Source organism: Onychostoma macrolepis, chromosome 07, assembly GCF_012432095.1.
Source record: "Onychostoma macrolepis isolate SWU-2019 chromosome 07, ASM1243209v1, whole genome shotgun sequence".
Taxonomy (NCBI): domain Eukaryota; kingdom Metazoa; phylum Chordata; class Actinopteri; order Cypriniformes; family Cyprinidae; genus Onychostoma; species Onychostoma macrolepis.
This window is the reverse complement of record NC_081161.1, coordinates 23,103,334-23,118,978: the sequence shown is the minus strand read 5'-3', so window position 1 is coordinate 23,118,978 and position 15,645 is coordinate 23,103,334. Positions and strand designations below refer to the sequence as shown.

The 15,645-nt window shown below is 34.7% G+C and overlaps 2 protein-coding genes across 2 annotated transcripts; both read right to left on the bottom strand.

Moving 5' to 3' along the window:
* Positions 1-1,555: 1,555 nt before the first annotated feature.
* LOC131544331 (leukotriene B4 receptor 1-like) lies at positions 1,556-3,801 on the bottom strand. The gene has a single exon (XM_058782472.1). It carries the CDS (start codon positions 3,776-3,778, stop codon positions 2,828-2,830), a length of 951 nt encoding a protein of 316 aa, XP_058638455.1. The 5' UTR covers positions 3,779-3,801; the 3' UTR covers positions 1,556-2,827.
* A 9,853-nt stretch (positions 3,802-13,654) lies between these two features.
* Positions 13,655-14,539, bottom strand: LOC131543843 (leukotriene B4 receptor 1-like). Its single transcript, XM_058781658.1, has one exon. It carries the CDS (start codon positions 14,537-14,539, stop codon positions 13,655-13,657), a length of 885 nt encoding a protein of 294 aa, XP_058637641.1.
* Positions 14,540-15,645: the final 1,106 nt, after the last annotated feature.

Below are 15,645 nucleotides of genomic sequence, written 5' to 3'. Positions count from 1 at the left end.
TTGCAATTTTCTGTCCTTTTCTCTCTGTCAACTGCATTGAAAACCTCAAACTTTTGACAGAGACATAAAAGATGTTTGTGTCGCATATATAGTTATTAGGGTACATCCCAGAGAAAAAGCTCAGCAGGAATCTTGTTTATCCGAGTGAGTGGGTGTTTGGACCAAGATCCTTATTTATCATGCCGTCCACTGCCATCAGCCTCCGCTTAGTGTATGTCAGAGCAATCAGAGGTCTCAGCACTTCTCCTGAGCAATGAGTCCCAAACTCACAATATATTGAACACAGTGACCAGACTGAGAGACTGAAGAATCTGTATCTATCCCGAGGCCAAATAGAAGCTTTGAATGGATGGAAACAAGATTGCACACTGGCATTTAAGGGCTGAACAAAACTAAATTACAAGTTCTTAAGCCAAAATCTGTCATATGCAAGTATGGGCGGCTTGTTTTGCTGATTTGGGAAGTCCATTTAAAAAATGGCTCCATTTATAAGAAGGTTGGCACTTTTGAAGAATGTAATGCACTTCCTTTAGTCTTACTGCTTTTTTTTTCTGATTTGTGTTATTAATCAGTGCACCATTACACCCAGTGGTAGGGTACCTATCCAAATTAATGTACACTTCTGCACGCATATTATACGTCATATTATAAATCAAGCCATCCACTTGAGAAAAGCAATAAAACCCTCATAAAAGTTAACAGACGCCTTAAAGTATCAGTGTGTGTGTGCAGCTGAAGTGCGGTCTGACAGGTCCGTCTTCACTGTTGTCTCTTCTTAGTCCACACGAGGGTCACCTTTGGGTAGGTAACATTACATGAGTGAAAAGGAGATAATGTTATTCTTAATCTTTGCATCACATTGACATACATTGAGCAGGCAATAGACGCTCTTAAGTATCTGATGGAAATTTCACATGGTTATTAATGATATTTACTCTATGTCTGAAAGTGCCATACTCTAGTGTTCAAAAACACTTACTTTTTTGAGAAATGCACAAGAATTCCAATGGACCTATACGGCAATGTACTGTACCTGTGCAAATGGCAATAAATCTTAAATCAAATCAAATCTTGAAAACATTTGTGCTGCTTGTGATTCTTTCAGGATTATTTGATGAAAAGAACAGCATTTATTTAAAATAGAAAACTTTTGTAACAGTGTATCGGTAAGTTTTTATTTTGCAGTATGTTGAACTGTCAGCAGTATTGTATCAGTTTTTCCCAGTACTTCATGAATAACTTTTACCAGTGGTGCAATGAATCCTCATTATAAACAGAATCTGTGCCACCTCTTTAATTTTACCTAAAAATCAATTTGCATTTGCTGTGGAATTCATTTCGATTACAACTACACAGCTGTGCAATTCTGATTCCCAAACCCTTCTCAGATAGTTTCTATCCTCAGGAGATGGTCTTCCTCTGGATTTTTCTTTTATAAACTATCCCCCATACTTTCTGGCTGTTTTCTGTTTTGATTTCAGAGACCTCTGACAAAAGGTAGGAGGAGGAGCTTCAGTGAACTGGGAGTAGAAAACAAAACGGTTTTTCAAATAATGTGACAGCCTTTATTAATAATCACAAACCCTTTCAGTCTTTGAAAAAACTGTCTTATTCACTGTCTTCTCAGAAATAACATGTGGTCTGATTGGAAACAGGAACAATGTATAAAAACATACAGAAACAGCAATTCAGCTGATACTGTTCAACTCATGACAACAGCTCAGCTGTTTTTAAAATAGTGTTCTTTATAATAATAGGTAATTAATAGGTACTTTTTTCAACATTATTGTACACAAGGCTTACAGGTGAGCAAGCTACTGTACTGTCATTAGCTTGTACAGTACTAAATGCTAGCAGCATGCAATTAAACAATGCTTTCATTTATGCACTGTAGTTCAAAGTGATAATGTAATTCATAAAGATAATCGATTTTGCATTACAGTGGTTATCAGATGCAATTAGAGATTAGTGTATCACAATTTCCAATATGGTTATGTTTTCTTATTTTTCATATTCATTCATACAGTATATTCATTATGACTTATTCATTTATGGTTTTATTACATTATATTCATATTACTGTATTATGTTACTCATATACATTTTGTTAAGATTAAGTGAAAAAAAATAAATTATATGCAAGGATGTTTGCTTAATTTGTCTCTCTTTTTTTTTTTGATGCTGTTCTTTTCCAAGAGTTGTTATTTGCAAGAAGATTGCTTAAGTCTGTTGTTTCTTCTAGAAAACAGATACTGCTTGGAGGTTCTCACAGTATCTCGCAGTATCACAAGGATGTAAAACTACAACCCATGTCTCCATTTTATCTTCTACCTATAGATGACCTAGTCCTGAACTAAATTCACCTTAGTGTAAAGTGGAATGTAAACATTCCATGATGCTGTAAGAGGATGTAAGTCTAAAATCTATACTGTATATTGCTTCTTTACCCTTTACTCTTATTGCATGCTTTGAAGATCTTCATCTCTTTAGCTCTTGAAGATTACTACTCAGACTTTAGTCTATTCCCTTGGAATTTTAGCAGAATATATTCAGTTTGGATATTGTCCATTTATAGTTTTCATATTTTACATATAATCATCTGTAATCATTATCACTTATACTTATGATCATTGGTTTTAATAAAATATAATTTTACATCTGCCTAGATCTCTTCTCAGTGCATCAGAGATACATTAAAGTAAACTCATCAAATTATCATTCAAAAGTGCTATGTATTTAGTTATCTGAAATTCATCCAAATGCATTTTTAAAAGGTGCTCCTATCATTGTCCAGTTTCTACTGCATATGTTGATATGACAGATATTTTTAGTCCATGGTGTTAGGCTTAACTAGTGAGCTGCTCACAGCAATGGAATGATCCCTCTGAAAATGCAGTGAGCCGTTAGTTACTCCAGGTTCCACTGGCTGTGTGCGTTTATGTAAACTCTTCGAGGAAAACGCATACAGGAATGGATTCACACAACTGTTGATAAATGTAAGACTTCCAGCAATGTCACCAATGAAAGATAGAACTGGCTCTGATCCTGAAAATGCTGCACAAATTTCCTCTAATTTTATTATTTGGTGTGGAGCCCAAAAAATGAAGAAAACTATGACAATCCGTGTGACAAGTTTAGTCGGTCTGTGTCTGTGTCTGAACGCTCCCTGCGTGGCTGTTTTGTATAAGCAGTAATATGAAGTCAACATGATTGTGAAAGGAAGAAAAAATCCAAGCAGTGACTCCAGTAGAGCAACAATAAGTCTGGCTTCTGATTTCAGGTTTCTTTCACACACCATTTTGGATTCACCTTGAACGATCTCTTGTGTAAGTACACCAGGACAAGAGAAAAGCAGCGCCAGAACCCAGCCGCTGATCAGCAGCGCTCTCTCTCGTCTCTTGCTCATTCTGGACCACAACTGTGGATGTCGAATCCGTAAACAGCGATACACACTCAGCATAGTTACTGTTATCACACTTGAGTATGCGCTGCAGTATACGAGTGCTGTGAAGAACTTGCAGGTTACTTGGTCAGTGCTCTTTAGGTCACTGTAGATCCACACAGGCAGGGTTATCAAACACAAGATGTCCGCAGCTGCCAGATTCAGCATTAGATGAACGGTGAAATTGTCCTTTTTGAAACGACGAAGTATGAAAAAAATTACTGCAATATTACCAGGAACTCCAATCATGAAGCAAAGACCCATCAGGCCACTGCTGACCAGGTTAGCTGTAGTCCAGCTGGTGGAGTTTAAACTGGAGTCGCTGTGGTTCTGCATGGCACGGACACACTAGTATCGCGTTAAGACGACTTCTACAAACATCACCACTTTCACATTTACACACTTATTTATAACCTATTTCATAACTTCCTGACATACACACCCACAGAGTTCGGATTAATTTTTTTCTTTCATAATCTCATAGATCTAGTACAGGATGTTAAGCCTCTATTAATGCGAAATATATATAAACCACAGGGTGGTAAATAAAATATTACCATATAATTATGAATTTGATCCACATAAGCACGCACTGCTTACCTACATATACAAAGTCTCAGATGTCACTCAGGTTAACTGTTTAAGACATTCATTAGGTATGGTAAAGGATCTTTTTTAATTTTTCCTCTTATTTTTAAACAGTTACTCGTTGTGATAATGAGATGACTATTAGGTTGCGTGCTGGACATACATCAAACCATGTTACCTGCCTAATAATAAAAATCACTTGCATTATAGTAGTGTCTCAAGTCATATCTGGAGACTAGAATATCAACAAGAAACAGAATCTGTACAAAACTCCCCATTACCCACGTAAAGTCTTAGAACTGCTGGCATGTTTGAGCTGTGGATTTGTGTACCGTTAGATTCATGTCTTCTCATAAATATTGCCTCATCTATGATGTGAGATGGCAGGCAGGCGGTAAGTTCCCAGACTGTCCAATGCTTATTGCACAATACAACGTTATAAGATGGTAACAACTCTTGTTAGTTCTTGCAAAATGTTCATGTGAATTACTATTTGGGTTGCAACATGGGTGGCTTCCAATGTAGCAGTGCCTCATGTTACACATTGAAATGTGATCAGTCTAAGCAAAAGAAGGCAATAAACAATTAGTCACAACCTTTCCATCTCCTTGGAAGGTCCTGGAAAGTAAAATAGTACTGTTTATAGACATTTTCTGTTCCTGTTTTCCACTGTAAAAAAAATGTTGCTGCAATTTAGTCATGACAACATGTCATATGAATGAGAAGCTGACGTCACGCCGCTCTGAGTTCTGGGAAACTGCTTTGTTTATCTGCCATACTTTATCTTTGTTTATCTGGGAGGATCGCGCTGTCTTTCTGCTATTGAGTTTAGGGCAGTATTTTGATTTTCTGTCATGACTGTGAAGAATGTTACCATAGGCCCTTTCGCACCGCAGGAACCTTAAAATAGGTTTATAGGCCTAGACATGTAGGCACACAAAATCTAGTCTTAAAAAAATACATACACATAAACTACCAGTCAAAAGTTTTTGAACAGTGAGATTTTTAATGTTTTTAAAGAAGTCTCTTCTGTTCACCAAACCTGCATTTATTTGATCCAAAGTACAGCAAAAACAGTAAAATTTTAAAATATTTTTGCTATTTAAAATAACTGTTTTCTATTTGAATATATTTTAAAATGTAATTTATTCCTGTGATCAAAGCTAAATTTTCAGCATCGTTACTCTAGTCACATGATCCTTCAGAAATCATTCTAATATGTGACCCTGGACCACAAAACCAGTCATAAGTGTCAATTTTTCAATATTCAGCTTTCAGATTATGTATAAATCTCAATTAATAAGCTTTCCATTTGTTAGGATCGGACAATATTTGGCTGAGATACAACTGTTTGAAAATCTGGAATCTGAGGGTGCAAAAAAAATCAAAATATTGAGAAAATCGCTTTTAAAGTTGTCCAAATGAAGTCCTTAGCAATGCATATACTCAAATTAAGTTTTGACATATTTACAATAGGACATTTACAAAATATATTCATGGAACATGATCTTTACTTAATGTCCTAATGATTTTTGGCATAAAAAAAAAAAAATAAAATAAAAAATAATTTTGACCCATACAATGTATTTTTGGCTATTTCTACAAATATACCCCAGCAACTTAAGACTGGTTTTGTGGTCCAGGGTCACATATTCTAATTTGCTGTTCAAGAAACTTTTTTTATTCAGTTGAGTATTTTTTTTCAGGATTCTTTGATGAATAGAAAGATCCAAAGATCAGCATTTATCTGAAATAAAAAGCTTTTGTAACATTATACAATATACCATTCAAAAGCTTGGAGTCGGTAGTAAATAGTGAAAATATTTCAAAATATTACTGTTTTTGCTGTACTTTGAATCAAATAAATGCAGGCTTGGTGAGCAGAAGAGACTTCTTTACTGTTCAAAAACTTTTGACTGGTAGTGTACATGCACACAAAAGGCACCACTGCACAGAAACACACACCTATACAACATGATCAGTTCATTTTTAATTGCATTGTTTAATGAAATATTCATTCAACTTTCTATTTAATGAAATGCATATGGTGCTGTTGCTATGGCACACTAAAGACCATAGGTAATTTCGGCTGAAATCATTTTATTTTTAATAGTAAATTGACACTGTGTTGTTCTCTTTTTATATTGGCCCATTTTAACTTAATGTTGTGCCAAGAAGGTACCTGCTGATACTCTAACTCTCTTAATTTTAAAACAATTATACTTTTTGACATTTTAAAAATATATACATATTTAAGAGAACAATTACCCATGCTAATTTATAAAAATATCATTAGTTCTTATGCATTGCTTATTTGATGGTATTATAAGTCATTTACCAAAACGAGGCCCATTTCAGCTGACTTCACCCTATTCCTTTAAAAAATATTTTCAACTGTGATAATAGAATGCAAAAAAAAAAATTTTGTTTTGCAGATTGATATTATTATTATTATTATTATTATTTACTATAGTATTATTTGAATTCATTGTAAAATGAAGTTAATGTTAAATTAATAATTTTCATTTCTTGAAAAAGAAAATAGGAGTAACTTCTGTAAATAAAAATGTCATCAAATCAGGAGTCTGTTTTCAGCATTTAAACATTTAAACATCAAAATCATGATACCCTTCAATAATGTAATTGAACATATAGGCTACAATTAGGTTTATGCATTCCCCATGCATGAAGAAAATAAGGTTGCATGAGCTCTAAAGAATGTTATAGAGTGATGAATGCAGCCAAGGAAAACATGAAGAAAAGAAAGAGGAAAATAACACAGGTAAGACAAATTAATTAATTCTTTCCATTTATATATTAAACTGTTGGTAAGCCGACAAGAAAAGTTATTTAGGAAAATTATTATTTTAGTTATTGCATTTAAGACTGCTATACCACGTGCAGCTCAAAAAAAGAAAAAAGAAAAAGAAAAACAAATTGTGTAATATAGACGCAAGTGTCGATCAAATGAGCACATGATCGAATGACGTCACTTTAGGGCACGCGCAGCATGTATCCATGGCAACGCTCAGCTGATCGTTAACGGTTCTCCCGGTGATTTCCTCAGACACGGCCTTGAGTTTTAGCTTTCATCGATCGAAAAGGTATTTATACTTTTATGTTTGTGGTCATTAGCTACTGTAACCAATGTGTATCTCGTAATGCTTACATTTTATGAAACGTTTACCTTTTTAAACGTTTGCTGAAGTTGTCTGTCATGTACGGCTGCTCGTTAGGCTGTGAACACTTTCGAAGCTAACATTAGCATGTAAACTTATGTAATATTGACAGATATTGAACTTAAATATTGAATCTTCATATGGTAAAAATACACACTGAGACGCTTATATGAGCAAAAAAGCCCATTTGGGACAGCCTATCTTCATATGTGCACTAAATTTCGGACCGCTTGGTCTAAATCCAAATTGTCAACAACAATGTTGCAAATCTTTTTTCAATGGATAAATGGTAGTCCTAGACATATTAAATCAATCATAACACTAATGAATGTGTTTATTTTGTTGTTTTAGGTTATAAAACAACGGGAAGAATTGCCATCGGACTAAACCCACAGCTGACAACCAGAGACGCAGACACACACACACACACACACACACACACACACACACACGGAAAGAGCACCGCAACTTTACAATTGTTCAATTAAAATAAACGTATTTTGCTCCATATAACGTGTCTGTTGTCTTTGATTAGCCTAAAAGTAAAATAAAATGACATTCAGAGTACTTAAAGCGAAAGTCCCCTAAACGTCCCGAATGGCCGCTGCACGTCCTGTGAACGTCCTCGTGAACGTCCGGAGGACCTCTTCACGAACGTCCGCTCGACGTCAAGGGGACCCTACACGCTGACGTCCGGGGGACGTTCGCAGAGGCCGTTTAGGGGACGTCCTGGGGACCTTTTTTTGTTAGCTGGGGTCCCACCTGCCTGCCAACCCTGTTCGCACAGACATGATATGTCATTAGCGCAGACTTAGCGAGAATAAAGGCCGCTATTATTGTAATTTTATGCGCTTTGTACTGTAATGTTTTCTCACCAGTGAATGAGATGAGGTAATGTGACATTGTTGCATTCAACCTTCCACCAATGCCATCTCTTATCGTGTCGCTGTGCGTGTTCATGTGTTTTAGAGGAGGCGTGGCTTTGGAGAGTGATTTGCAGGGAGGGTGGTATCTTATGCTGTTAAAGCTAACTTGCTATTGCTAGGCTTTCCGAAATCTACTACCCTACCTTTAACTAAACTAAACTAAAGTTAAATATAAGTCAAGCACGAACACTTAAGTTGAAACAACACATTATTACTTATTCTACTGTTGAATTTTAAGTTGTGATGACTAATTGCAGCAATAATGTTTTACAATGCACGTGAATACAAGTAAATCTAATTCCATGGTGTGGTTTAGCCTACACCTGGAGCATAGAAATCATTTTATAGAACCAGGGGGATTTTTTCCAAGATATCTCCCCCATTTTAGACCTATTTTATCCTGTTTTTACAGTTTATATCATGTGATTAATATAATTTTTCAATGTTGTGTTGTTATTATACAAGAGTATATTTCGAATGAAATATTTAATCTGCTGTGTAAAAAACAAAAAGAACAGTAACCTGCTTTACCTGCGTTAACTGCTTTTTAATATTTTTCGCATATATTAAGCATATGTAAATATATTTTTATCATAACTATTTACATATATTTATTTCCTTTATATGTAAATACATTTAGATATCAGACTATGTAAATATATTAATTTGCAATATATGTCCATATATTAATTTCTAATATTTGTTAATATATTATATTTCTGTATATGTAAATATATTAGATTTCTGAATGTAAATATATTTTAAAACATTCAAATATTCAATTAATGTTCCTTTGTACTGTAATTCATTTGACAAGCACGAGAGCCCCAAAAAGTAATAAATATATAAAAAAAAAATAAAAAAAATAAACAAACAACAACAACAAAAAAAGCAATGACATTATACGACCAAAGCCTTTCCACATTTGTCCAGACTTCCCTTACTACGGGTACTGATGGTCACTGGATATGATGATGACAATCGAGAAGCATTTTTGCTCATTTATTTACATGATCTTTGGGAATATAGTTAAGCTAAGTGACACACAGTATGACACACAGTAGGATTTTTAAAGGAAATTTTAAAAGAGAAAAAAAGAAGAATTGTGTGAATAATATGTAATATAAATATGCAGGCTTAAAATGTATTTCACTACAGATTACAAAATACATGCTTTAAAAAGTAATCAGTAATGTATTTAGTTAGATTACTCAGGTTTAGCAACTTAATCTAAATACTTTAGAATACTTTGAAATAGCTACTTAAGCTATAGGCCTATAACACAAAGGAACATATTAACTTAATGTCTTGTTTTTATGTTTTCTGTTTGCATTTTTTAACAACATCAGTTTTCCACAGCATTCCTATGAACAACAGCAACAACAACCATACATTTTATGTCATTTAAATCCACCAATCAATATAAATTCAATTTGAATACAATGAATGGGATTCCGTGGTGTTTCATGCTGCATTGCAAGCTTCAAAACGAATCCAACCACACCAAACATATCATAAAAGTAGCCAAAACAACTGGCACAGTTCTCCAAGTTATACAATAGATTTGTCTAATGAATGGACCTAACTTTAAATGGTTACTTCATAATCCTCTCTATGGAGAAGCGATCGCTGAGTCAAAATGGACAGGGCTCGTTTCTCAAAGCAACTACGGTCGCAAGTGATGTCGTTAGTTCAATGTAATTTAACAACCACAGTTCGCTAACGATACTTTTGGGAAACATACCCCTGGGGCCTGTACCATGAAGCTGGATTAGCTGGCTAGCCAGGTAAGTTTCAGTTTAGCTTGCGCCAACTCTGGGTTTTAGGTACCATGAATGTAGCTTGGCTTTTAGCTGCGTTCATTGCCATAGTAACTTACACTCCACAGCTAACCTGCTCCGGGGCAGGTTATGTTCTGAGTTAGAGATCTCAAACTGAAATTGGACCAATCAGATGTGAGCTAACTGACACATGTCTGACACAAAAAAAGTCACTCTCCCAGTTTATCTTGCTCCAAATTAAAGGTCACTAGTACAAAAAAAAAAAAGTTGGTCTGGCCTTAATGATAATTACATTATTTTATATTATTTATTTAATTATATGATTCATATTATTATTAATCCATTACACACAAGCTATTTTAGTTTAACAGTTATTATAAATAATTTATTTTAAATGAATGTTAATAGATACAGATTGTATATAATATAAATAAGTTGTAGAATCAATAGATAATGCTTTAAAAATGACTGACCTTACATGTTCGAGTCTCTATCGCTGTATATTTCCAACAATATAAACTAACTTAAGTTTCACTTGTGACTGCATTGATAAAGCAAGATAATTTATTTTATTTGTCCTCTTTCATGAACAAGTACTTTTTCATTGTAAATGCATTTAAATGAATCATATTTTTCAATCTTTTAACCTTTAGCAAAATCTTTAACTTTTAACCAAGGCACTGATGTCACACATTCATGTGCACGTGCTCCACAAACTCAGGATCAAAGCCTGAGTTAACAAAGAAAGTTGATGATCAGCATCATGGTACCAACAAAGCCGGATCGGAGAGGTTTGGTTTTGTCAACTCGAAACTAATCCTGTAACTCTAAATTTGTTCATCTACCATCATGGTACAGGCCCCAGCTCTATCCAGTTTAATGTGAACCATTCACACTGGTTTCGTTAAACCAAAGAAATGATTCATTTAAAAGATTGACTCTGTGCACGAATCGAATCACGAACTCGCATTACCGCGCCAAAGACGATCTATTCTAGAACATTTCTAATGAATAAAGACACACAAAGCTATCGTTTGACTTAATAAACTTTTATTTCATGCATGATTCGTATGGATCTGTTAACTGAATTCAAAGTGTGAAATCTAGGAGAATTCGGTGTCATTTTTCAATTAAATTCTTAGAAATATTAAACGTAATGATTCAACACTCAAAATATGAGAAAATAGAAAAACGAGTCACTGGATAAAGAATTTCAAAGATCAAGAACAACTTCCCTCGAGATGCTTTTTCAGATTAGACGTTGTATCCTGGTAGAAGTTACTCATATTTTGTATTTTAAATACGTAATGCCATCACATGTATTTCGTTACTCCGTTACTCCTCTAAAGTAACTGTAATCTGATTATGAGTATTTTAAAATGCAATATACTCTATTTATACTTAAGTACTTAATTTTTGGAAACTGATTATGTAATCCAGAATATATGTAGGCTAATCATTTACTACCCAGCAGTCTAAATTACTTTGGTTAAGAACATCTGATAAATACTGTAGAGGCAACATTTAACCTGTCTGCAACTATTTTTTTTTTTAATAGTTTGCTGCATCTTGACAGGATCTTTTTTTTTTTTTTTTTAAGTTGTTTTAACTGATCTACTCAAAGGAAGATTAACGTTATCTAATTTATGAAGAAAGATCTCTTTGGCAGAAATGGGAAGATAAGAGAGACAGAGATATAACTTCATTAAAATGATGACAAGTTTATTTTTGTCTTGTATTTCCTCAAAACAGTTCATTTAGATATGCTTACTACAGAGACTCAGGAAAAAGCTGATTTCCACGTATAACAGCAGTGGCTGTGAGAAAATATGTTTTTGTAATTATTATTATTTTTTTTTTTTGTGACATTGGCTACTTTACATAGTGGAAATCCATTGTGGAAATCTATTGTTTATAAGATATGTTGTATTGCGTTTGTATAAGAGAAGTTTTGTTGCCGTTCTGCATTGCGCATTGTTACCTGCATAGAGACGGCTACGAAAATGTAGCATGTCTTTGCTGCCATCTAGTGGATGCTAACCACATTAGCTATTTGAGCAGACTAAGGTCCAAAAAGTACTGTATTATTTCCACTTTAACCCCTCGGTTTCACAGACAAGGTTTAAGACTAGTCCTAGACTAAAATGTAAGTCTGAGCTGTTTTAACTGAAAGAAACTTGCACTGACTGATCTTATAATATATCAGTGCCTTTGTTTTGTCTCTAGATGCACACCAGTAATGTTTTTCTAAGGCACATTTATAAAAAATTACTTAAATGTCCAAATTGAACTATGAATCCTGGTTTATTCTAAGCCCTGTCTGTGAAACAAGGCCTAAATGTTTAAAATAATGTACAACTACATGAGATGAGGGCTACTTTCTATATCAATGACCGAGTAAAAAAAGTTTTATCCTATATGTTGATATCATTATGATCAAACCATCTTAATTTATCCAGGTGGTAAGTCTTTGACAATCTTTTAGTTGCAAAATAAACAAATAATATGCCTATAAATAAAGTCTTTGTACAATGACATTGGTAACAATAAACATTTTGTTTTGCCTGAGGCTGCAATTTGTAGGTGTCAAATATGAAGTCCAAGATCATTGTTGCATCAGCCATTGAAAATGACTTAAAAGCTACTATTAGAGGCAGAAGAACATCTAAAATACTTTATTATAGAGGTCAGCTATATAGTTATTATAATAAGTAGAATTCTGTATCACATTGCTGTGTGCTCATTGCAGTCCTATACTATCATATTCAGTTAGACCATTCAAGAGATTATAAATGAAAGATTCCACATATCTTACGGAAATGTTTGGCTTATATTATGTAACAACAGTGCAAATTATTTTCTGGCACCAAACAGATTACTTCAAATAAGTTGTATTCACCTGAGAAGGTTGCTATAGCAACAGTGAGCTGCTGCTGCTTTCCTCAGAGGATCAGTATCAGATGTCACATTGAAAATGTTACAAAACAACCATGATTTATTATTTTATTGTAGCTGTAAAAACAAAGTGTTCTGTGATATAACTAACCCAAATGAAATAATCCAAACCATGTTTTAAAGTAATAAATGGAATATATCTGCTGTGGGATATTGCACCATTTTGTGCTGATTTGTACTAATTTTTGTTTATTTTGGTTACATAATCAGACACATCAAACACAGTCACACATATAAATTACTCACAGCACAACACAAAACATTGTCTATATGTTGTTTGAACGCCAGCATTCTTCAGAATATCTTTTCTGTTCCACAGTAGAAAGAAAATCATACAGGTTTGGAACAACATGAGGGTGAGACATTGAGACATTGCTTTCTTTGTACTATAAAGATCAATCATTTAAAGATTAATATAGTGCTATTAAAGTAAGCTAATAAATATTTTTAAACATTAAAACATTAAATATTTAACAGTTGTTTCAATAATTGCCCAACTTCACCTTTAAACGTCCTGTAGCTCAAACAGTAGAACACCAAAGTCATGGGTTGGTTTGATTCCCAGGGAATGTATGAATTGATAAAATGTAAACCTTTGGTACAATATAAGTTGCTTTGGATAAAGCATCAGTCAAATGTAACTACAACTTTTCATCCAGAATCCAGATTGTTTGCTTAATATTTCCATTACAGTTTGTAAGGGGTAAAAATATCTGCTATGTTCACAGATGAGAATGACTCCTCTGTAAACAGCATGTCCCTTCAGTTGTACTGAAAAGCTGTTCATTTTTGTTGACGTAAAGTCTTTGAAGCCACAGCATAGAGGAAGGGATTCACACAGCTGTTGATGAACGTAAGACTTCCTGCAATGTCACCCGTGGAACTTCTAATCTCATGGAGTTTAGCTGAAAAAACTGGTAGTGATGATTTGAAAACTATTTCAAAAATTTGAAACAAATTAATAATTTGGTGTGGAGCATAAAAAATGAAGAAAGTTACCACAATCCGGGTCACCAGTTTGGTCAATCTTTGCCTGTGGCTGAACACTCCCTGTGTCACCTTCTGATGCAGGCAGCAATATGAAGTCAATATGACCATGAAAGGAAGAAAAAAAGCCAGCAGCATCTCCAGTATGGCAACAGTAAGCCTGTACCTTTCTGAATACAAGATCCTGCCACAAGATTTCTTGGATTCACCTTGAACGATCTCTTGTGTAAGTACACCAGGACCAGAGAAAAGCAGCGCCAGAACCCAGCCGCTGATCAGCAGCGCTCTCTCTCGTCTCTTGCTCATTCTGGACCACTGTGGATGCCGAATTTGTAAACAACGATACAAACTCAGCATAGTTACTGTTATCACACTTGAGTATGCGCTGCAGTAGACGAGTACTGTGAAGAACTTGCAGGACGACTGACTGATACTCCAGCTGTAGAGTTGGTTGTAGATCCACACAGGCAGGGTTATCAAACATAAAATGTCTGCAGCTGCCAGGTTCAGCATCAGATGAACGGTGAAATTGTCCTTTTTGAAATGCCGAACTATGAAAACAATTACTGCAATATTACCAGGAACTCCAATCATGAAGCAAAGACCCATCAGGCCACTGCTGACCAGGTTAGCTGTAGTCCAGCTGGTGGAGTTTAAACTGGAGTCGCTGTGGTTCTGCATGGCATGGACACACTAGTGGACGATGTGCTGTGTTAAGACAAACTTCTTACGGATCACTGCATTTATAACTTATTTCACTTGCTGACTTCACCCACACCCACACAGGGTGTGATGAAATCTTTTCCATCCTGTATGTAGTTGATGTACTGTCTCTTAGTAATTAAAGGGCTCCTATTATGCTTGTTTTTGTTGTTTTTCATTTATTGTGTATAATGTTGCTGTTTGTGCATGAAAAAAGATCAGGAAAGTTACAATGCACAAAGTCCACTCCAAAGGGAGTTATTCTCTATATCAGTAAAAAAAAAAAAATTATCCCACATTTAAATTAAATCCCACCCTAGGCATAAGCAAAAAACAATTGAGGGGTGAGGTCTGGCTGAGTTGCGTTAGTAGTGTTGTCACCGTGTCCAAGTGACGTTTCACAGAAGGTGAAAAACAAGTGCACTTCCATAATGTACTTCAAGTGCTCTATTTTCGCGCACTCTTTGTATTTAAAAAATGTATTTAACTGGTAACTAAATACATTTTTTAAATACAAAGAGTGCGCGAAAATAGAGCACTTTACTGTAAGTAAATTATGGAAGTGTACTTGTTTTTCACCTGGGTAATACAACTGAAACTAATGCTGTTTACATTCACAGACATAACCGACTCTGATAATGTGAACTTTGTGTGTTTTTGACATAATAGGACCCATTTAAACACAAACTCATTGTGCCCATAAGCAAGGCATTTCAATACAGCTTGACTATCTCTGTAAGTTTCTTTGGATATGGACAGCAGCTCATGTCACTTACATAATATAGATCAGTGCTTTTCATCTGGTTTTCCTTCAAGACCCAGATTTAAAAGTGGCCACTCAGGTCATTACCTGAATTGTTTATTATATACAGAATTAAACAAGAATGTCCTTAAAATCAAATGCTGAAATTGATTAATTGGGGCTGTATTTACATTAGCTAAAAAATATTATTTTAAAGGCGTTATATACTGCTACTACGTGGGCTTCAAAAGGGCATTTGCAGGAGGATATGTTTTTTTTTTCTTTTCACGTCATCTTGAGTGATTGAGCCACAACATACACTGAATTCTGTTCATGCATGTAT